Source organism: Acipenser ruthenus, chromosome 10 (assembly GCF_902713425.1).
Source record: "Acipenser ruthenus chromosome 10, fAciRut3.2 maternal haplotype, whole genome shotgun sequence".
Taxonomy (NCBI): domain Eukaryota; kingdom Metazoa; phylum Chordata; class Actinopteri; order Acipenseriformes; family Acipenseridae; genus Acipenser; species Acipenser ruthenus.
In genome coordinates this window covers 48513102-48536689 of record NC_081198.1, presented here as the reverse complement: position 1 = coordinate 48536689, position 23588 = coordinate 48513102, and the positions used below count along the sequence as shown (strand labels likewise).

The following is a 23588-nucleotide window of genomic DNA, read 5'->3' as shown; positions in this document are numbered from 1 at the left end:
CTCCCCTTGTTTAGAAAGATCCAGGGTGTTAATGCTTGTGACAGGGTAGCTGTCTGCTGTGTGGGTGCGTGCATTTGCTGCTGAGTGACAGGCAGGAGATCAAGACGGAGGTTGAAGTTGATACGCCCCGCAGGCGAACAGGATTTATTTACATACCAACACACTGAACAGCTTATGTGACACTACCAGCAATGGCAGCGCACGGAGCACATACAACACAGTATACAGTAACTAATCTTCTCTGGCGGATACGCGACAGATTACTGTATGTACTGTAGGCTAGGCTAGGCTAGGCTAGACTAGGCCAGTTGTTTCTCGTTCTTTTCATTCAGTATTTTGGATGGTAGGATCTCTGAACTGATGTCACTCACAAGATGCCAGTCACTTGAATGCCATTAAAAGACCTGCTCAAGTATGCAAATTAACTGGTAATATTAATATCAGGTGAATGTGGTGAAAAGATGATGCGAGCGTCCACTGGAACCGCAGGAGCACTGTCCTAGTGTTTTCATTGGCTGAGGGGAATGATGGCTTCCAAGTTGAGGACTCTGTAGCTGTGACAAGTGGCAGCTCTAGTGGTTGCCCTGGTAACGGTGACGGGTTGTGTCGCTGAGGAAGTGCAGTTTGGTTTTGCCTCCTTGGTGAGCAAACCTGCCTTATGGGGCTCGCTGCTGCCGAGAGCTATGGGCAGGTCCACACATCCTGTCGGAGTGACAGCATATTATTATTATTATTATTATTATTATTATTATTATTATTATTATTATTATTATTATTATTATTATTTGTTTCTTAGCAGACGCCCTTATCCAGGGCGACTTACAATTGTTACAAGATATCACATTATGTTTACATACAATTACATTATTTTTTACACACAATTACCCATTTATACAGTTGGGTTTTTACTGGAGCAATTTAGGTAAAGTACCTTGCTCAAGGGTACAGCAGCAGTGTTCCCCACTGGGGATTGAACCCACAACCCTCTGGTCAAGAGTCCAGAGCCCTAACCACTACTCCATACTGCTGCCCACCATATGCTGCATATTGTTTTCTTAAACCGTTACACAGTGGCCCAATTTTTACATTGTGGGCAAATTGCAGTCCATAGTAAATGTAAGAAATCGTCAAATGGAGGGGGTCACTGAAAACGGGCTTGGATATCTGCAGCAGGACCGGCTTAACATATGTAGCCCATGTAAAGTGTTGACTTTGAAGACTCAACAGCAGTGATTTGTAAAGCTGTGCAGTCATGTATCTTCACATTGTCAGAACACGCCACTAGTGAAGCTGGACTCACATCAGGGATTTGCAGCTTGTACACAATACGGAACGCTGTAGGTTTGAGGGACTTCGTAATACAGGAAGCCATCATGTGAGATGCTCCAGACTGTGGTACCCCCATGCGTTGCTTCCTTGCTGTCCTCCCCGTGGCACAGAGCTGCTGTACCCAGGTCTCCTGAAGGTGTTTCTGGAAAGCAGTTTGCATCAGCAGAAGATCTGCTGCAGGCAGGAATAATCAGACACTTCCAGCAAAAAGTGGGTTTCTGCTGAGACCTTGGTGGGAACAAGTTAGTGTCTGTGATGCACAGAGAATCACAATACCCTAACCTGCTGATGCTAACATAGATGCTTCTATGAGAGGATGTGATCCAGCACAGAAACACAGTCACTGTTCACAGATACAATGGAACAAATCAACTCATTTAATTCATGTGCAACACCTTCAACCTGCTGAGCTGTATATCCACTCCTCCCCCTTTCAACTGCCAACCTCACTCAGAGCAGAGAGACCAACTCAAGCACTCTCCCTGATCCAGTGCAGAGTCTCTGTGCTATGTTTCTGTGGCTGTGCAGGTTCAGTGCTATGCTGGGTACAGGGGCCTGTGACACCTCTGGGCTTGCTGCCTATAACGTTCAGCTAATTAGACTCCTGCCACAGTAAAACCAGGATGCACTAGGAGTCTTATTTAGATATACGTTGCTGCTGCTGCTACCTGACCTCGGCAGTCCCTATAAATGTTGTGTTTGGCCCGGGCCCAGTTTGGTGTGTTTTTTGTGCAGAGGCTGAGCTCTCCGGCTCTCCTTGTTTATATTTGTATGGGTTTAATTGCAGAGTCGCCTGCCAGGGGAAGAGAGAAGGAAGTAGTTGAGGACGCCCTCTCAGCTTGGCAGCCGGGCCTCGTGTATGCTCTGCTCTGACACAGTCACATTGCTCTCTGCTCTGATAGACACACTGCTCTCTGCTCTGATAGACACACTGCTCTCTGCTCTGACACAGACACACTGCTCTCTGCTCTGACACAGACACACTGCTCTCTGCTCTGACACAGACACACTGCTCTCTGCTCTGACACAGTCACACTGCTCTCTGCTCTGATAGACACACTGCTCTCTGCTCTGACACAGACACACTGCTCTCTGCTCTGACACAGACACACTGCTCTCTGCTCTGACACAGTCACACTGCTCTCTGCTCTGACGCAGTCACACTGCTCTCTGCTCTGACGCAGTCACACTGCTCTCTGCTCTGACACAGTCACACTGCTCTCTGCTCTGACACAGACACACTGCTCTCTGCTCTGACACAGTCACACTGCTCTCTGCTCTGACGCAGTCACACTTTTACTGTATAAGTGTAACCTTAGCTATAAGGGTAGCTAGTTGTTTAGTTGAGGCTCACAATTTGTGTCCAGCCTCTGCTTTGCCTGATTAATTCAATGAGCACAGACAGCAATCAGACAGTGTGGTGCTGTGCTCCCCTCTCCCTGGCTGTGTCAGTGTGACTTTGTGATGTGCTCCGATTGGAGGTGACCGGGGTACAGTTTACAGTGTACAGTGTACAGTGCTGTGACATGGTGTACAGTGTGCTGTGTGCAGGGGGTCCTGTTGGAGCGATGCCCTGGCCACTGTGAAACAGTGCCTGTCCTCTTGTCTTCTGCATTGTTCCCAGGTCTGTGTAGACACAAGCAGACACTTTGTTTGGGTGCCTGTGTGTGCTGCCCTGGGAGAGGCTGGGTTAGGGTTAAAGGAGGATTTGTGACTGCGAATGTGAGAGGTTATACTGCAGACAGATGCACTGGGGTGATCACTGTAGGCTGTGACACGGGGGGGCTGGTATACATGCGTTTGAACATTTTAACTTGAACATATTGGGAATGTTTCAGAAAAGCCATGATAAAAAACATTCCATCACTGCAGTTTAAATTACTGCAACATGAATGGGTGTTTAAGACTGCCGGTGGACAGCATTTTATTGTATTGATTATGAAATATATAATGACCTACACTGTTCAGCTAATGACAGGGTTCCAGTTCTGGAGACATGAATCCACCCTGTTCTACAGCAGCGTTGTTTGTAGTGGAACAGTGTGAGTTTGTGACCCTGTCGTGTTCCTCAGTCTCACAGCGTGTTTCTGTGTTTTTATCTGGCTGCTGTAAGGAAGTCCACAGACATGTGTCTTGCTAAACTGTTTCTTTGTAGAATCAGATGGAACTCTGTCACTCTCTACTGGGTGCGGTTTCTTGTTCTTTCTCATCTGCCTCTCCCCTCCCCTCCCTCTCTTGCTGTGTGACTGTGAGAGGAAGTGAAACGGCTAGTTCTCAGCATTCTTATACAGATTCCATGGAATAAAACAGCTCTGCATTGCCCCAGGTCTTATATCAAGCTGACAGACAGACAGACTGAAAGCAAACACACTGAAAATGAAACAGACATTCAGGGGAATAAACGCAGGGAACTTCCAAGACTACAGCTTGGTAGTGGTGGTGATTGCCGCTGTCCAGGGTTCAACATGAGATGAAAGATGTTATTTGTTTGCTGGTCTGTTTTGGGTTTAAACACACAGAAACTCTCATTCAGATGCCGTTGTCCTTTAAGAAACGCTGCGCCCAGCCATTGCCCTTTGGAACTCATCCACACTGAGAAGAACAGCTTATCTTTGTTCTTCTGCTCCTCCCTGTGATGTGTAGTGGTGTCCTGCTCAACACTAGCAAGTTGTTCTCAAACGGTTTTGTAAATGGGGAATTTTATGAAAATCTCTGGGTACAGTGTATGTGGAGGTCCTGTGAGTTCCTGTGCTTGTATCTTACACACACACACACACACATTTTAAATTATATTAATACCGAGAATTCAAAAACGGCAAACATCTCTATCCAAGGAGAATCAGGATCCAACAGGATTACTCATCAATCACTAGAAATACTTTAATAAAGAAGAAAAGTCATTGATAAACTGAAAAATCACAATTTTTATAATTCAGTTTATCAATGACTTTTCTTCTCCTATTAAAGTATTTCAAGTGATTGATGAGTAATTCTGTTGGATCCTGATTTTCCTTGGATATAGAGATTTTTGCTGTTTTTTAATTCTCTTTATTAATATAATGTAAAATAAACTCGCTGGACACATTACATTTTTCATGTTCTGAAAGCACATATTTTACATTCCACACAATTAACTTCTGATTTATCACGTAATGCAAGTTATACCAGTTTCATTTTTGTTCTGTCTGTCATACCGACAGGACACTGTAGATAGCAGGAGTTTTGAGCCCCCCCTGGTGGGTGTCTTATGTGGTGCATGCTGCACTGCATGCTTGCTCACAAAGAGAGTATTTTACCATATTAAGAGAAACAGGGAGGAGGAGTCAGCAGACCAGATTGTCTGAGTTCAAAGAATGAAAACAAATGTTTTTCAGCCGGCCCTTAAGTGTGTGCAGGCTGTGCCAGGGCTGGGAGGAAGTGACCTAGAGTGCACCTGGGTGCGCTCACACACTCCTGGAGGATGGAGACAGGCTATTAAAGGCAAGCAGCGGGCAGGCTGCCAGGGACCGTGGCCAAACTATCATGAGTGTTAGAGAGAGAGCTGCACTGCACTGTGAGGCTCTGCGAGTGGGGATGGACTGACAGTAGCGGCACCCCGGAGAGTGAGAGATACTGGCAATTATACAGATTGCAAAACTCTGCTCATTCTCACACTCTGCAGGAACAGCTTGTAACATCTGTCCCTCTGCTTCACAATCCGAGTTGCACTTCAAAAAATGTTGACTTAGGGAAGTGCTCCCAATACAGTACAGTGTTCAGCATCATGTACTAACAGTGAGTTAACTTCTCTTGTTATAAGAGATGTGATATGTTGTGTGTCTCTCATTATAAGAGATGGGTGTCTCTTATTATAAGATTTGTGTGTCTCTTATTATAAGAGATGTGATATGTTGTGTGCTGGAGATGAGTGTCTCTCATTATAAGAGATGGGTGTCTCATTATAATAGATGGGTGTCTCTTAATGGTGATCTTTAATGTTTTTTTACTGGGTATACAGTACCATGCAGTTCCCTGACTTGGCTTTCCTGTAAGCTTTGCATATGACCTTATCTGATTAACATGTGCTGTTCAGGGCATTTCCACTCCTGTGCTGCAGCAGCTCTGTAGAGTAACATTTTCCACAATGCCATGCTATATAAAGACCTGCAGTACAGCTGTTAGGAAGCTGACCAACAATTACTGGTTAACAATTCAGTTCACTGTGAATCAGCTCATCTCATTCATTATTCATTTCAGTGGAAAGTAAAACTACTGGAAGTCATGTAGACAAGCGTACAGTGCAGTAGCGTACACTGAAGACACACAACAGCACAGTTCCACATAGAGCTGGTTAATCTGCATGGCTTTCCCATTTCGATTTTATAAACCTACATTTTCACCAGTACTAACAGTTTTGATTCTTGGCAACTCACATTGAAATGAAAGGTAATCAGACGCCTAATGCAAAGCAGTGCAAGCCATTCCAGGTTTTACTACGAGCTTGATTAGACGCAGTATGTATAGGCAGCAAGCTCAGATGTGCTCAGAATTCTGAATTTCTAATGCAAGCACGTTCAGACGTCCCTTGACGTCTTGTTTTGTTCTGAAAGGTGAATCTGTTTGGGGCTCTGGAGCTTTCCTCTGAGGATCTGAGCGTTCCCCGAGCAGCAGCAGCAGCAGCAGCTCACAGGGCTCTGTGATTCCAGTGCCACGTTTGGATCTTTCTATCTATTTACTGTGTGTCTTTATTTCTTTTCATTCCCAGCCCCCGCTGATCCAGGCCATATTTAATGGGGATCCGGAAGAAATCCGAATGCTGATCTATAAGACAGAGGATGTCAATGCTTTGGTTTGTAGTATTATTATTATTATTATTATTATTATTAGTAGTAGTAGTAGTAGTAGTAGTAGTAGTAGTAGTCGTAGTAGTAGTAGTAGTATTATTAGGCGTGATGTACTATATACAACACTGTAAAGTCTTGAAGTTTAGACAGATGTAAATCTTAAGTACTAATTCTATTATCATCATGGTTATTGTTCTTGTTGTAGCCTAGTTGTAGTTGGTGTGTTTCATGGTGGCTGGGTGAGAACGTCCTTCTCTTGTTGGTGTGTTTCACGGTGGCTGGGTGAGAACGTCCTTCTCTTGTTGGTGTGTTTCACCGTGGCTGGGTGAGAACGTCCTTCTCTTGTTGGTGTGTTTCACGGTGGCTGGGTGAGAACGTCCTTCTCTTGTTGGTGTGTTTCACGTGGCTGGGTGAGAACGTCCTTCTCTTGTTGGTGTGTTTCACGGTGGCTGGGTGAGAACGTCCTTCTCTTGTTGGTGTGTTTCATGGTGGCTGGGTGAGAATGTCCTTCTCTTGTTGGTGTGTTTCATGGTGGCTGGGTGAGAACGTCCTTCTCTTGTTGGTGTGTTTCATGGTGGCTGGGTGAGAACGTCCTTCTCTTGTTGGTGTGTTTCACGGTGGCTGGGTGAGAACGTCCTTCTCTTGTTGGTGTGTTTCACGGTGGCTGGGTGAGAACGTCCTTCTCTTGTTGGTGTGTTTCACGGTGGCTGGGTGAGAACGTCCTTCTCTTGTTGGTGTGTTTCACGGTGGCTGGGTGAGAACGTCCTTCTCTTGTTGGTGTGTTTCACGTGGCTGGGTGAGAACGTCCTTCTCTTGTTGGTGTGTTTCATGGTGGCTGGGTGAGAACGTCCTTCTCTTGGTGGTGTGTTTCACGTGGCTGGGTGAGAACGTCCTTCTCTTGTTGGTGTGTTTCACGTGGCTGGGTGAGAACGTCCTTCTCTTGTTGGTGTGTTTCATGGTGGCTGGGTGAGAACGTCCTTCTCTTGGTGTGTTTCACGTGGCTGGGTGAGAACGTCCTTCTCTTGTTGGTGTGTTTCATGGTGGCTGGGTGAGAATGTCCTTCTCTTGGTGTGTTTCATGTGGCTGGGTGAGAATGTCCTTCTCTTGTTGGTGTGTTTCACGTGGCTGGGTGAGAATGTCCTTCTCTTGTTGGTGTGTTTCATGGTGGCTGGGTGAGAACGTCCTTCTCTTGTTGGTGTGTTTCACGTGGCTGGGTGAGAACGTCCTTCTCTTGTTTCTTCCAGGACTCTGAGAAACGGACCCCCCTACACGCTGCAGCCTTCCTGGGGGACGCAGAGATCACTGAGCTCCTCATCTTGTCAGGTACTCCCATCTCACTCACCCTCCCGTACCCTGTCTCACTTTCTCTCACCATCTCTCATACTCCATGAACCTCCCTGGGAGTCCCATCCTACCTGCACCCTGTCCCTCTCTCCACCACCTCTCCCTCACACAAACAGACCCACCTATCTCTCCTCTCTCTCTCTCTCTCTCTCTCTCTCTCTCTCTCACCTCACGATGCTGTCTCTGTGTCTCAGGTGCCCGTGTGAACGCCAAGGACAACATGTGGCTGACTCCCCTGCACAGAGCCGTGGCGTCGCGCAGTGAGGTGAGTGCTCTGCTATGACAAGCCTTTGAGCTCCAAATCCCTTTGTTAGTTAATGCGCTTCGTGCAGTTTGGTCGAGAGGATCATGAATTTGAGCACATCTGTCTGCTCAAACTGCAGAATGACTTTGAGTCACCCTGCACCCCACATGTTAAATCACAAAAAAAAACATTGGACTCTGGAACTTTTGTTTAACATAGCTCCTTCTGTGTCCCCTGTGTCTGTCTGATCTCTCATGAAACTCGGAGGTAAGCATTGTTCCAGTTTGCGTGTTTTGTGTCCCGTGTTCCAGGACGCGGTGCGCGTGCTGATCCGACACTCTGCCGACGTCAACGCGCGCGACAAGAGCTGGCAGGCTCCGCTGCACGTGGCAGCGGCCAATAAGGCGCTGCGCTGCGCTGAGGTCATCATCATCCCGCTGCTCAGCAGCGTGAACGTGTCAGACCGGGGGGGCAGGACGGCGCTGCACCACGCTGTGCTCAATGGACACGTGGAGGTGAGGGGAGTTTTATTATGTATTTAGATAATCATGGTTTGCCACTTTTTTTTTTTTTTTTATTTGTTGTAAATGTCTTAAAATGCTTACCTATGCTTTCACTATGGGAAACATTTATAGCAGGATGACAAAGTTAAATATACAGTAAACTGTAACAATGATATAAGGAGCAGATTATTAACAGAAATGTACAGATTGGGTAAAAAAAATCAGATGAGTCGAATGTAAATTGGATATTATATCAATATATATGGCCGTATCTATAATTGCATCTTGGCCCATGCAAAAAAAAAAAAAAAATAGTATTGCAGAGGTCTGATGTGAAAAATGGGAAATCTAGCTTGTAATATAAAAAGTGATCCCAGTGTACAATTCAATGACTAACATTTAGACTATAGGTCTTTCTCGGTGTCTTCTTCAAGAGAAAGCCTTGCAGTTGAATGTTTGCTCTTGACTGTTCCAAGGTTTGACGTACCTCTGTGGCAGTTCTTAATTTGTAAAGAAAGAGGTGCCGGGGCGCAAGCAATGACAATAATACCGACCTTAAGAAGCGTACATTCAAAATCATAACACGTTTATCTGAAAGAGTATTGTACGTACTTGTGTTAGATGTTTACATTCATGTATTCTACAGCATATACAAAGTAGTAGTGCGTGCAGAAAAATTAATTAAAGGCAACCGCAGGACAAATAATAAAAAAAAGCCTGTATACATGTTTTGTTATGGCTTTGCATTTAAATGGTTTAAAAAACAAACAATTAAAAGGCATTCAGAGGACTCCAGAAGGACAACATTGGTGAAAAAAAAAAAATACGCACCCCAACACGAACATTGGTTTGACCCACGATCTGCACTATTATCAGAGATGTGTAAGCAACAGAAACCGCTGGTAGATTACAAAAACGATTCATTAAACTTATTTTTATTCTCCAATTAATTAAATTGTAGTCAATGAAAAAGGCAAAAGAGAAGCAGATCATTATTATTTTTTATTGTTTTGGTTTAATATAATATAGCAGGCTAATGTTGGTCTTTTCTCTCGCTTCGTTTCAGATGGTTAACCTGCTCTTAGAAAAGGGAGCCAATATCAACGCCTTTGATAAGAAGGACAGGAGTGCACTGCACTGGGCTGCTTACATGGGTAAGAGTGGGAGTGGGGCTGCAGGGCTGCACAGCAGTGCCAAGGGCATGCCTTTACTCCACTGAATAGCTTCCATCTCATGCTTCTAATGAGATCTGTAAGGGGGGTTTAATTGCTTGGACAGTATGGGATTCTCAGTACATTTGTACAATAGCTCGGTCACGCCACTGTGGATTGATGCATCTGGGGGATAATTGACAGAAAACTTCAGGAATCTGTGGTATGAACTGGACAGCTTTTCTGACCGTGTGTCTTGTGAAGTTCTGATCAGAGCTCTGTACTCTGAACACACTGGGATTAGGGATGCATCAGTGAATCATGAACATTTCTTTAAATGATGTGTCGTTTCCTAATGGAGGTGTGTGTCGTTTGCATTGTGAGAAAAGACCAAGAGCATGACACAGCTCGTTGTAGTTGATATGAATACACACTCTCCCTATCCCATTGCATATTTATCTTTTAACAAAATAGACCATTGTAATTGATCATTTGAGGTTACTGTGCATGACGCAGGCAGGGCCAGCACATGCATGCTGATCCACAGCGGATGGTGACCTGCGTGTCGGGTGGTTGATCTCAGTGCACCGTTGCTGCTGACCCTGAACCCTCGTGTTGTCTGATCCCAGGTCACCTGGAGGTGGTGTCGTTGCTGATCAACCACGGAGCGGAGATCTCCTGCAAGGACAAGCGTGGCTACACCCCCCTCCACGCTGCAGCCTCCAATGGGCAGCTCGGGGTGGTCAAGCACCTGCTCAACCTATCTGTGGAGGTCAGCGCTTCGGCATTCTTCTTTAAATTTTTTAAAATGTTTCAATTTCAATACTTCTAAATTCAGGTTCAGGGATGGAAATAAGCCTCCTATTGCACAGCACTTTCACCCATTCCAGGTTTTACTAAGAGCTTGATTAGCCGCAGCGTATTGAAGGTAAGAAGCTCAGGTATGTCTTATTAAAGTCCTAGTAAAACCAGGAAAGGATCAAACTGCTCTGCAGTGGGAGTCTTATTCCCATCCCTGGGGTGTTTTACAGAGTGGTTCTTGGAATGTATTTGAGAGCACTGGAGCAGTCTGCATTGAAAAGATAGATTGAAAAGTCTGTGCTTCCTGAGGCCTCTGTGTATTTACCAGTGTTTGTTTGAAATCTGCATGGTTTTCATAAGATATGGATATACTGGAACAGAACAGAAAAGAAAAGACTAGATAAGAGGTATGATACTCCAGGCCTTGAGAGTATAGGACTGTGGACCTCAGTTAAGGGTCAGTGTTTTAATGAAGTTATCCTTGGGCCTGTAGAACTGCCTGACCCTGCATGTAAACCAGGAATGCCAGTGCACTAAAGACACTATCCAAAACCTTTTTGTGTAAGAAACATTTTCACATAGTTTCTTGTAGTTTTACATAAATGTTAAAGGGAGGTCAGACGATTGATGATATTGTAATAGTTTTTAAGGGCATAATATAGATTAGTGATGGGAAGTAATCCAGGTCTATGGGATTACTCCCCCTTTTCACTCTGTCCCCCCTCATTCTCACGCTCTGTCTCCAGATTGATGAAGCCAATGCGTTTGGCAACACGGCTCTGCACATCGGCTGTTTCAATGGGCAGGACGCGGTGGTGAGCGAGCTCATTGATTACGGAGCCAACGTGAATCAGCCCAATAACAAGGGCTTCACCCCCCTGCACTTCGCAGCGGCCTCCACACACGGGGCGCTGTGCCTGGAGTTCCTCGTCAACAACGGGGCCGATGTCAACATGCAGGTGTGTCTCTGGGGTCTGGGTCTGTGGCAGCAGTGTGATTCTCCTCTCTCTCTCTCGCTCTCATGCTTTCTCTCGTTCTTGTTCCCGCAGAGTCGAGATGGGAAGAGCCCCCTCCACATGACTGCTGTGCACGGCCGCTTCACTCGTTCACAGACCCTCATCCAGAACGGTGAGACACCAGGGCAAATCCCAGTTGCTTTCACAGATCCTGTTACTGTTTGTATCTCAGCGTTTAATACATGCACTGCACATTCCTGACGCAGTCAGTGTGGTCTAGTGCTTAGAGCTGAGGGACTGGGAGAGAGAGGGAGGCTGAGGGACTGGGAGGGAGGCTGAGGGACTGGGAGGGAGGGAGGGAGGGAGGGAGGGAGGGAGGCTGAGGGACTGGGAGGGAGGGAGGGAGGGAGGGAGGCTGGGTTGCTGAGGGACTGGGAGGGAGGGAGGCTGGGTTGCTGAGGGACTGGGAGGGAGGGAGGCTAGGTTGCTGAGGGACTGGGAGGGAGGGAGGCTGGGTTGCTGAGGGACTGGGAGAGATGGAGGCTGGGTTGCTGAGGGATGTGGTTTAGTGGTGGGTGACGTGGTCTTGCTGTTGTGTTGCAGGTGGAGAGATCGACTGTGTGGATAAGGATGGGAACACCCCTCTGCACATCGCAGCCCGCCACGGGCACGAGCTCCTGATCAACACTCTCATCACCAACGGAGCCGACAGCACAAAGTGAGCAACAGTGACGCTGCTGAATCCATTAGTCAGTAAAGAACTCCATGAAGCTGTCAGTCAGTTAGTTACCAAGTCGACCTTGGGGGTGTAGCCGACAAAAACTAAATTTAACGTTAATAAATACAAAATGTAGGATTCAAACACCAAATGGGTGGTACTGCATAGAACTGGAACAGAGCCACGAGAAATACCTTGCTGTATAGAACCAAAACAGAGCCACGAGAAATACCTTGCTGTATAGAACCAAAACAGAGCCACGAGAAATACCTTGCTGTATAGAACCAGAACAGAGCCACGAGAAATACCTTGCTGTATAGAACTGGAACAGAGCCACGAGAAATACCTTGCTGTATAGAACCGGAACAGAGCCACGAGAAATACCTTGCTGTATAGAACTGGAACAGAGCCACGAGAAATACCTTGCTGTATAGAACCAGAACAGAGCCACGAGAAATACCTTGCTGTATAGAACCAGAACAGAGCCACGAGAAATACCTTGCTGTATAGAACTGGAACAGAGCCACGAGAAATACCTTGCTGTATAGAACCGGAACAGAGCCACGAGAAATACCTTGCTGTATAGAACTGGAACAGAGCCACGAGAAATACCTTGCTGTATAGAACCGGAACAGAGCCACGAGAAATACCTTGCTGTATAGAACCAGAACAGAGCCACGAGAAATACCTTGCTGTATAGAACCAGAACAGAGCCACGAGAAATACCTTGGTGTTGTAACTGACTCTGTAACCAGACAGTGTGGGGGAAAGAATCAAAAAGGAAAACCAAATGCTTGGGTATATTCTCAGACATGTAGAGTACAAATAAGAGGCTGTTAGACCAGGTTGCGTTGAGGCGGCACCTAGACTACTAGTTGGTAAATGTCCTTGTGTTGTGACATTCCCCTGCTGGCGGTGGATGTTTGCCCTCGTCACTGTTGTTGTTCCTCTCTGTTTTGTGCTGTGTCTAGGCGTGGTATCCACGGCATGTTCCCACTGCACCTCGCTGCTCTCAAGGCTCACTCTGACTGCTGCCGCAAGCTGCTGTCCTCAGGTAAGGGGTGGGGGTGGTGGGGGTGGGTTAAGAAGGAGATGTATTGATGTAGAACACCAGGGGGGTGTGTGCGTGTCTGTGTCTGTGTGTTTACGTGTTGGATGTGGGAGATTAATGATACACAAGGTTTTCTCTATTTCTTTTTATCAAAATGTCAAGGCTGAGGACTCTTCCTCTGTTCTCATGCCCGGGATTGCAGGAAGACTCGTGTTTCAGAGCAGTTTGAGTCGTTCCAGGTTTTACTGACGGCTTAATAAGAAACAAGTGGGTTTCTCCTCTCTCCAGAACACCCAATAGAGGAGTCTTACTTCTAACCTGGCATGGGGACTGCAGTTTGTGTGTCTCTTCTCTCCTTCACTCTCCATTTGGTCTCTTCCACCTCTCTCTTGTTCCCTCTTTCTTCTGTTCTAACGTGTCTTTCTCACCTCTCTCTCTCTCTCTCTCTCTCTCTCTCTCTCTCTCTATATCCTTCTGTCTGTCTCTTTCTTTGTCACGCCAGGCCAAAAGTATAGCATTGTTTGCTCGTTCAGTAACGAGTCGGTCCTGTCTGCAGGCTTTGAGATAGACACCCCGGACAGCTTTGGAAGGACCTGTCTGCACGCTGCGGCCGCCGGAGGGTGAGTTCACGACCTCTTCGAGTGTGAGAGCTGTCCAATTTTTATTATCCTTTCATCTGATTATCAATATTGTCCAATATGCTTAGCTATGGATGGAACACATTAAAAAAGACTTTGAGTCTAAATGTTTACACCAGCGAGTGAAGCTAGAGAACAGAGGTCATGCTGCTTTGTTTAAGTTCACAAAAATAGAACTGCAGTTGAGAATCCATCAGTGGGTATAAATGCTCAGCTGAATCTTTACAATCTTTAAAACGCTGTTGCTGTCACTTCAATGTTCATTCTTGTGGATATACAGCAGCTGTATGTAATGACATGAGAACAGCAAGTTTGTCATGTACGACACTGCCCCCTTCTGTGTGAGGCTGGAGGTGCAGTAGCTGTGTGCAGTGCTCTGAACTTTGTTTCGTTTCCTACAGAAATGTTGACTGTGTGAAACTCCTTCTGAGCAGTGGGGCGGACTTTAACAAGAAGGACAAATGTGGAAGGTGAGTGGGCTTTATTAACAAACTCCCTCCACCCCATCTCTTAAAGCACAGCAGTGTTATAAAGCACAGTAAAAGCATGGTAAATGTAAAGCACAGAAAGGTATGGGAAAGCATATTAAGACATGGCAAACTCTGGTAAATGCACAGCATGACCAAGGAAAAACCGCAACATGATTGTAGTCAACTTTGGTGCCTTTCGGAGTAAGTACTCCAGGCAGCAAGCACCAGTGCTGCAGTGCTCAGCCAGTCCTCCCCACTCTTGTGCTCTCAGCAAGCATCAGTGCTGCAGTGAGTGCTCAGCCAGTCCTCCCCACTCTTGTGCTCTCAGCAAGCATCAGTGCTGCAGTGCTCAGCCAGTCCTCCCCACTCTTGTGCTCTCAGCAAGCATCAGTGCTGCAGTGCTCAGCCAGTCCTCCCCACTCTTGTGCTCCCAGCAAGCCCCAGTGCTGCAGTGCTCAGCCAGTCCTTCCACTCTTGTGCTCTCAGCAAGCTGCAGTGCTCAGCCAGTCCCCCCCACTCTTGTGCTCTCAGCAAGCTGCAGTGCTCAGCCAGTCCTCCCCACTCTTGTGCTGTTAGTAAGTTCTGACGTGTCATTGCAGGACCCCGCTACATTACTCTGCGGCGAGCCGTCACTTCCAGTGCATCGAGACGCTTGTTTCCACGGGAACCAGCGTGAACGCAGCCGACGACTGGGGCCGCTGTGCCCTGCACTACGCAGCGGCCTCTGACCTGGACAGGAAGTAAGAGCACGGCTCTACAGGAAGGGCGTGTGAGCAGCAGGAGCGTTGCAGTCGCTCTCTCACCTCCTGGCGGCTCAGTTAGCATCCACACTGGTCCCCCTTTTACTGAGCTGAAAATCTTTTGGCTCGGTTCTCACTTGTTTTTTTCACATTAAGCTATGCAGATATTTCAGGTACAGTACAACGTTATTGATAAACTGCAGGTTCCTATGCTGGAGGTTTGATTTGCAGCTAGACCACTGTTGAGAGTGAGTTTGATCTACAACTTAACACAAGGTGAATAGGTACTCCAGGAAAGAAGCTGCAACTTTTCAGCAGTGTGGCATTGTCTTTGAAATACCTGCAAATTGAAGCATAAGAGCCAACAGAAAAAGGGGGGACCCGTGATAATTGAGACTTTCTGGACCACGTTCCGTAAACGTATAACTTTGTGGAATTCGGTGCACTGATATGAGGTTTGCAGAATCTGGAAAACTATGTTCCTTATTTCTGAAAACGATGTTTTTTAAAACATGTTTTATGACAGATCATTGTTATCAAGCCTTAAGATTGTTTAGGTTTAAATTAAACAAGCACTGGGCTAGTTTAAAAAAAAAAAAAAAAAATCAAAGAAAAATCCTGAAAAGAGCTCTTGTCTGATTGGTCTGTGAAGGAGGCGCGGTATTTTGGGGGAGACGCACGGAGCGGTGGAGGAGAGTGAGGGATCCCAGGAGGAGAGAGAGAAGGAAGCCTCGCTGTAAGTGAAATAGACATGCCGGTGTGCCCACACTAACACCCCATCCCTCCCCTGCTCTGTCTGCCTGGCTGCTACCCGCACGGGGCAATCCTGGCGTGACTAACATATTCTGCTGCTGTTTAAAACAATTACTAACATGGCAGTGCCTCTCACGACAGGACTGTGTCGTCTAATTTATTACAATCTTACTAGGGCTTTGCAGGTATTTGGGAAATGCCGGTACGTCACTGTAGGTTGTCTTTAAGTTCAATTAAATAAGAATGCGGTAATTAATGAAAACAAAGCATTCCCTCGTTTGTCCTTGTCTACACAATTGTCAAGTACCAGTCTGTAACAATCTGACAGGGTGATTTTAATCATTAATGTGATCAAACTAAAACCACTCTGATTTTAACTGTGATTATTTGTCTTAACTTTCTTTGATATAAAATCATTTAGATTTAGCTTTGCATGTTTTCATAGACGTGTCATTTCTGCAGGGAACTGTGGGACTGTAGTCCTGGGCAGGATTTAACCTCAGAATGGACTCCACAAACAAATACATTTCCCAGTGTGCACAGCGACTGATAATGCAATCTGTGTGATTCCGTCTTCGGTAGGGTCAAGGAAAGGCCAGGTGTACGTGACAGTTGAGGGGAATTTGCTAGTTTCATTTCACTGTGTCAGTTTATGGACTCCCCTGTGGTATGACAGTTAAAATGTCTGCTCCCGGGGTAAAATAAATTCACTATCAAGTGGCTTTTAAATCCCTCAATGCGGAAGTCACTCCAGACTCTCACACACACCCTTGCTCTAACTCACTCTCACACACACTCTCGCTCTCATTCACTCACAGACTCACACACACCCTCACTCTCGCACACAACCTCGCTCTCATTCACTCACAGACTCACACACACCCTCACTCACACACACACCCTCGCTCTCATTCACTCACAGACTCACACACACACACTCTCTCACTCTCACACACACCCTCGCTGTCACTCACTCAGACTCACACACACACACCCTCTCACTCTCACACACACAGTGAACTCTCACGTCTCTTGTGTCTTGTTCTCAGGTGTCTGGAGTTCCTGCTGCAGAACGAAGCAAACCCGTCAATCCGAGACAAGCAGGGCTACAGCGCCGTGCATTACGCTGCAGCCTACGGGCACAGGCACTGCCTCGAGCTGGTGAGTGTCTGAACAGCGCCACCTTCCCCACTGGCAGGGGTACTGCACCTCCACAAACACTGCTGCACTGTGATGTGCTACAAAGCCCTTTACACCAGGCTGGGTGTAGCTACAGAGAAAATAAATACCATTTACCGCTACTTAATTCAAACCGTCTGAAGAGTAAATAGCAAGTGTGTTCATGATTTGCTGATGTATTGAAAAATATCAGATCTTAAATGCATTTTAACAAAACAGACGTCTGAGGTCCTACAGGTGTGAAGATGTTAACTTACTTGCTGTTAACTGTTTACACATATTACATATCCTCTTGCTCCTGGGGGATCCTGATTGAAATCAAACAGAATGGGGGGTGTCCTGCACAGCTGGTGTGAATCTTGTCTTTTTTTATTTTTTATTAAAGTCCCTTTTGTAGCAGACTATTTTGTTTGCAGTGCAGAGCTGTTGTTAGCTCGGTTCACAGTTGTTTTACTGTGTGTGTGTGTGTGTGTGTGTACAGTAGCTCCTGTTGTGATGTGCAGAGTGGTCTCACTGACTTCCGTTCTGCAGGGGCGTCATTGGAAGGAAGTCTGGGTGAGAGGTCAGAGGTCAGGAATATGGGGTCATGTGAATTTAGTCGGAGAGAGTCACTGCTTCAAGTATGATGACCTGTCAGTACATTTTAAACCCTGCTTCGATGGGACACATCTGTCTCTTGTACCTTAAAGGGTTAAAGAGAGCAGTCTGTTCTTGATTTATTTGTAACTTGTTTTATTTCCTGTGTTTTGTGTGTTCAGATCGCCAACAAAGCACCCTGGAGATGGTATGTGAATCTGTCTCTCGCCTGTATGATGGTGGGGTTGCTGGCTCTCCAGACACTCCCCCCCCCCCCCCCCTCTCCCTCTGCCTCTCTCTCTCCCTGACAGGCCTGTAAAGGGATGTGGCAGGGCTCACTCTGAGGAGGGTCTACAGTAATTCATATTTCAGGAATAACCCGCCACTCTGCTGTCTTGCAGCTCCTGGACCGGGCTCACAGCAGTCCAGAGGATTCAGGATCTCCGGGTGGAGTGAGGAGCCCCCTGCACCTTGCGGTGAGTGTGTGTAGGACGGGCAGGCTTACAAAGTCTGTGCCCTGTCGGTGAGGTGAGATGAAGGTAAAAGCTCTGTAACTACTACTGCAGATGAGCCTGGCTCTTTCGTATAGCGTTTGCTATCTAAATAAACACAAGGGACAGCAGAGCCTCGTAGTTACACGACAACCACAGCTGACACAGCTTTTAAAACTGGAGAGCGGGCTCCTGGCTGCTGTAACTTTGGGGGGGTACTCCTGAATTCAAGACATTGAAAAAGACCTCTTGCCGGAACGTTTGTGATTTAACTTTTACTTCGTTTCTTTCAATTATTTCTAAATTCTAGTTCTGGATGTATTCAAATCAAGTTTTCAATAGGTTTGTTGTTTTGGTTTCTTATGCGGAAGTTCCAAGCAGTTTTGCAGCGTGCTCTTGATCTGCGCACTGGTCCTGATGTGCAGTATTGGGAACCAGACTGATCCCTCCCAGGGCTTAAAGGAATGAGCTGGGAAGGTTGAGGAGCCTCAATCTATTTACCCTGGGACAAAAAAAATACTTGGAGGTACTTGAGAGTTCTTTAAAATCTTAAAAGGAGTGGACAAACCCAAGCAAATACATTAAGCACAGAAACCAGGACCCGCTGAGACAGTTAGACATGAACTGGAGACAGACACGTTGTTGATGCTGAATCATACTGCAGTAGACTCCCGTTAATCCGTGGACGGTCATCATTTAATTGAATTCAGTTCAGTGGAGTACAGTATAGTGCAAGCCAATGGACAGTACTGTATTGTAGTTACTAAAACCAGTGACAAGCGAACAGAAAGCAGATTTAAGACTCTCTTAGCCTGGCAGTCTGAATATGAAGAGCTACGACAATTAAAGACAGAGCAAGATCAGTGAGATTTTTAAACCAGCTCTCTCTGCCTCTGAACAACGCTGATTTTGTACAGTATATATTTTGACTAGTGTTGGGACATTATATTTTATTTGTATTGTTTCTTTTTTTGAGTTTTCAATTAATAGCGCAGAGATTTCCCAAACAGTAAACTCAATTTCGTCTAATCCGTGTTTTTCACTAATTCGGGCTCAGATCGGTCCCAATCTGCATGGATTACCGGGGGTCTATTGGCCTCCTTCTTGTTTGGGAATGTTTTCCTGTTGCTCAGTGCTGCCCTCGTGTGTCTCGCAGGCGTATCACGGGCACGCGCAGGCTCTGGATGTGCTGCTGCAGTCCGTGTCGGACCTCGACGCTGTGGATGAGGGGGGCAGGACGCCGCTGTCTCTCGCTGCTCTACGCGGACACGCAGAGTGTGTGGAGGCTCTGCTGAGCCAGGGGGCCTCCGTCAACGTGACGGAGAAGAGCCGAGGCAGGACCCCTGTGCACCTGGCAGGTAAGCAGTGACACAGGCACACCGTGACGCACAGACACACACACTGTGACGCACAGGCACACCGTGACACAGACAGACACACACACCGTGACACAGACAGACACACCCACACACTCTGACACACAGGCACATCGTGACACACAGACACACACACCGTGAGACAGACACACCCACACACAGGGACACACAGACACACACACCGTGACACAGACAGACACACCCACACACTGTGACACACAGGCACATCGTGACACACAGACACACACACCGTGAGACAGACACACCCACACACAGGGACACACAGACACACACACCGTGACACAGACAGACAAACCCACACACAGGGACACACAGACACACACACCGTGACACAGACAGACACACCCACACACTGTGACACACAGACACACACACCGTGACACAGACAGACACACCCACACACTGTGACACACAGACACACACACCGTGAGACAGACACACCCACACACAGGGACACACAGACACACACACCGTGACACAGACAGACACACCCACACACTGTGACACACAGGCACACCGTGACACACAGACACACACACCGTGAGACAGACACACCCACACACTGTGACACACAGACACACCGTGACGCAGACAGACACACCCACACACAGGGACACACAGGCACACACAGTGACACAGACAGACACACCCACACACAGGGACACACAGACAGACACAGTGACACACCATGACACAAGCACATACTGTGACACACAGGCACACACCGTGACACAGACAGACACAGTGACACACCGTGACACAAGCACACACTGTGACACACCCACACACAGTGACACACAGACACACAGGCACACACACCGTGACACAGACAGACACACCCACACACAGGGACACAGACAGACACACACACACACAGGGACACACAGGCACACATATTGTGTTCAGCTTTGGTTTGTCTTCCTCTGTCTCCTCAGCAATGAATGGACACACGCTGTGCCTGCAGTTGCTGATAGAGGGCGCTGAGAGTGCAGACATTGTGGACGTCGCTGACTCCCGAGGACAGTGAGTCTCTCTTCTGCTACCAGAACCCCTTGATAGAATTACAGCTTTAGTATGCACCATTCGATGGACATCATCCCTCATGATATTAATGTGGAGTCTTCTTAACGTTGGATTTATTTCATTTTTTAGTATTTCTAAATTGACCATTATCTATGAAAAGGTGTTGTTCCTGAATAAGTGTGTAAGCTCCCATCCTGCCCTTTTAAAAGTTTCCTATAGGAAAACTGTAGCAAAGTGTAATAACGCATGAAAGCGCGGTACACATAGTGAAAGCAGAGGTAAGCACTGGAAAGCTCTCTCACTGTGCTGTTACCTACCCCTCTCTCCAGGACCCCCCTCATGCTTGCGGTGGCGAATGGTCACATGGACGCTGTGGATCTGCTGCTGCTGGACAAGGAGGCGAGGGTGGACCGAGTGGACTCACAGGGCTGTACCGCCCTGCATCTGGGGGTGAGCCAGTCTGTGTCTGTGTCTTGGTCTGTTTGGCTGTCTGTGAGTGTGTCTGTGTCTGCCTGTCAATGTCTGTCTTTTTATTGGCACCTAGCCTTTGTTCTCTTTTAATGTCTATATCACAATGGAGGGTACTCTCTTTATCTTCCACATTCTCTCTCTCTCTCTCTGATCTCCACACTCCCCCTCTCTCCCTCTCCCTCTCTCTCTCTCTGATCTCCACACTCCCCCTCTCTCCCTCTCCCTCTCTCTCTCTCTGATCTCCACACTCCCCCTCTCTCCCTCTCTCCCTCTCTCCCTCTCTCCCCCTCTCTCTGATCTCCACACTCCCCCTCTCCCCCTCTCTCCCTCTCTCTCTCTCTCTGATCTCCACACTCCCCCTCTCTCCCTCTCTCTCACATTGCAGATCCTAACTGGTCACGAGGACTGTGTTCAGCTGCTGATGGAGCAGGAGGCCTCATACCTGTTGGGTGACTGTCGCGGTCGCACGGCTCTCCACTTTGCTGCGGCGCGAGGCCAGGCCACGTGGCTCTGTGATTTCCTGCCAAACACCTTCTCCGAGGGGAATCCTGCACTGCGGGACAGCCAGGGCTACACGCTGCTGCACTGGGCCTGCTACAACGGTGAGACAAAACGCTTGTCTGCTTCACTCCGTTTCTTCTAGTTTAACCTCAGTAATAACCCTGGTGAAGGCACTAGCTGAAACGCTTGTCTGCTTGACTCACACACTCATTTGAGGGGTGGTGAGGTTCAAGGCTTTGACCCCCTTCCCGGCTGTCTCTCCAGGTCACGAGAACTGTGTGGAGGTCTTGTTGGAACAGAAAGCGTGTCGCAGCTTTGAGGGGAACTCCTTCTCCCCGCTGCATTGCGCTGTGTGAGTATCTCTCCATCTCTGACTGTGTCTGATTGGCATGTCTCTGTACTGTGCTTCTGTACTGCGTCTCTGTACTGTGTCTGTGTCTCATTGACTGGAGTCTCTCTGCAGGATAAAGAATCACGAGAGCTGTGCCTCGATCCTGCTGGACACGCTGGGTTCTGGCATCGTGGAATGCAGAGACATCAAGGGCAGGTAGGAGCTCCGCATTACTGCAGCGCTGCCTGGTTATCTATCAATCAATCCATCCATCCATCCATCCATCCATCCCTTTATTAAAACAGGTACAAAAACAGTTCATTTACAGCCATGACGCCAAAGAGTTTCCAACTGCAGCAAAGACAGCTTCCAATGAGCACCCGTCCCAAAAAATACGTAATTAAAATTATACCCACAGACTGCACATATAAAATACTTTCATCACAAACAGAACAGCACCATCAATACTTGAAACGATAAAAGAATTAAACATTGCCCATATAGTGCACAGTTAGTCATAGCAAATAGAAGCTGTGACTAAAAGGTTAGCAGAAACTTAACTAATTAATTTTATATTCCTTTTTAAAGCATTCCAGCTACCGTGCTGCTGCAGATTCAAATTAGTCTGTAGGCACTGCCAGCCTTTGCTGGAGAATCTATGCAAGCGTTGTGATGCCTTGAGCTGGAAACTTACAGTAGCTCTCCTGCACCCAGTCCTGGGGTTCAGAACTACCTTATCATACTTTTAAACTGATCAGGAGCTAGTCTCATTAGTGAACTAACATACTTCGCTGTGATGAGAAGTGTGATCAGTTTGTTCAGATTTAGCAAGGCCTGACTGTGTTCAAACTCCTGGTCATTTTGATAATAATAAACCAGGGAAGTTCTGAAAGCCTGGGAGCAGGGTGTGGGAGTCTAGCTGCAGTGTTTGATGTGCTGCGGACCCCTCTCCTCCCCAGGACCCCCCTGCACGCGGCTGCCTTCTCCGATAGCGTGGACTGTGTGCAGCTGCTCCTGAGCCACGGCGCGCCCGTCAACACTGTCGACCAATCAGGGAGGAGCGCTGTCATGATGGCGGCAGAGCACGGCCGGGCGGGGGCTGTAGGTAGGAGCCGCACGCATCTGCTTCCCTCCCTCCGTGTCTGTCTGTATGTATGTCTTTCTGTCTCTGTCTCTCAGAGCTGTCTGTCTGTCTCTATCTGTATTTGTTTGTCTCATTGTCTGTCAGTCTGTCTCTGACTCTTTTTGGTTGCTTGTTGCTCCGGTGTTTTCCAGAGGTGTTGGTGACGAGTGCCAATGCGAACCTGAGCCTGAGGGATGAGAACAAGAACACAGCATTCCACCTGGCCTGCAGTAACGTACGTGTCCACCGGGGGGGGGGGGGGGGGGGGGGGGGGCTGTTGTTGTGTGATTCAGCATGCTTTATTACACTTCGCTATCCTTTTACTATGAGGAAACTTTTTGTCATGGTAGTACTAAAATCACATAAAATGAATAAGTTATGTTGAGTGGGCCGTGCATTATTACTGAGATAAGGAAAGTGTGTCTGCCTTGTGTAAAAACGATTAAGAACACAATGTATCAGACTATAGTGTGGAGTAGTGGTTAGGGCTCTGGACTCTTGACCATAGGGTCGTGGGTTCAATCCCTGGTTGGGGACACTGTTGCTGTACCCTTGAGCAAGGTACTTTACCTAGATTGTTCCAGTAAAAACCCAACTGTATAAATGGGTAATTGTATGTAAAAAAAATAATAATAATAATAATGTGTAAAAAAATAATGTAATTGTATGTAAAAAATAATGTGATATCTTGTAACAATTGTAAGTCGCCCTGGATAAGGGCGTCTGCTAAGAAATAAATAATAATAATAATAATAAATCTTAAACACACTTCTAGTGAAGGTTGAATAAACAGTTTGACCGCTTGATCAAGGTCTTTATTGGCATGCCAAGTCATACAAGCATTTCTACAGTTAATGCAGTGGATATTAAGAATAATATAACTTCTTTAGATGTGTTGTTTATTCTCATTCCCTTTCATCAAGAAACCTCCTTCTCTTTCTGCCGGCTTGAGAGAATTTATGTGTATTTTGTACA

General features: G+C 46.9%; 1 protein-coding gene across 3 annotated transcripts in view; it reads left to right on the top strand.

The window, feature by feature from the left end:
- LOC117409454 (serine/threonine-protein phosphatase 6 regulatory ankyrin repeat subunit B-like) overlaps positions 1 to 23588 on the top strand; it is a 32139-nt gene that overhangs the window by 2739 nt on the left and 5812 nt on the right. For 2 of the 3 annotated variants that reach the window (XM_034015546.3, XM_034015565.3), the window contains exons 2-25: positions 6074 to 6157; positions 7397 to 7475; positions 7691 to 7761; positions 8052 to 8255; positions 9310 to 9397; positions 10024 to 10166; positions 10942 to 11154; positions 11245 to 11323; positions 11755 to 11869; positions 12841 to 12923; positions 13423 to 13540; positions 13960 to 14028; positions 14628 to 14768; positions 15421 to 15504; positions 16571 to 16682; positions 17678 to 17752; positions 18924 to 19125; positions 20100 to 20187; positions 20517 to 20637; positions 21044 to 21260; positions 21424 to 21511; positions 21623 to 21706; positions 22450 to 22595; positions 22766 to 22848. In XM_034015546.3, the coding sequence (XP_033871437.2) occupies positions 6074 to 6157; positions 7397 to 7475; positions 7691 to 7761; positions 8052 to 8255; positions 9310 to 9397; positions 10024 to 10166; positions 10942 to 11154; positions 11245 to 11323; positions 11755 to 11869; positions 12841 to 12923; positions 13423 to 13540; positions 13960 to 14028; positions 14628 to 14768; positions 15421 to 15504; positions 16571 to 16682; positions 17678 to 17752; positions 18924 to 19125; positions 20100 to 20187; positions 20517 to 20637; positions 21044 to 21260; positions 21424 to 21511; positions 21623 to 21706; positions 22450 to 22595; positions 22766 to 22848 (2787 nt within the window). The remainder of the gene's footprint in view (positions 1 to 6073; positions 6158 to 7396; positions 7476 to 7690; positions 7762 to 8051; positions 8256 to 9309; positions 9398 to 10023; positions 10167 to 10941; positions 11155 to 11244; positions 11324 to 11754; positions 11870 to 12840; positions 12924 to 13422; positions 13541 to 13959; positions 14029 to 14627; positions 14769 to 15420; positions 15505 to 16570; positions 16683 to 17677; positions 17753 to 18923; positions 19126 to 20099; positions 20188 to 20516; positions 20638 to 21043; positions 21261 to 21423; positions 21512 to 21622; positions 21707 to 22449; positions 22596 to 22765; positions 22849 to 23588) is intronic. The other variant, XM_034015557.3, reaches the window with a different exon arrangement.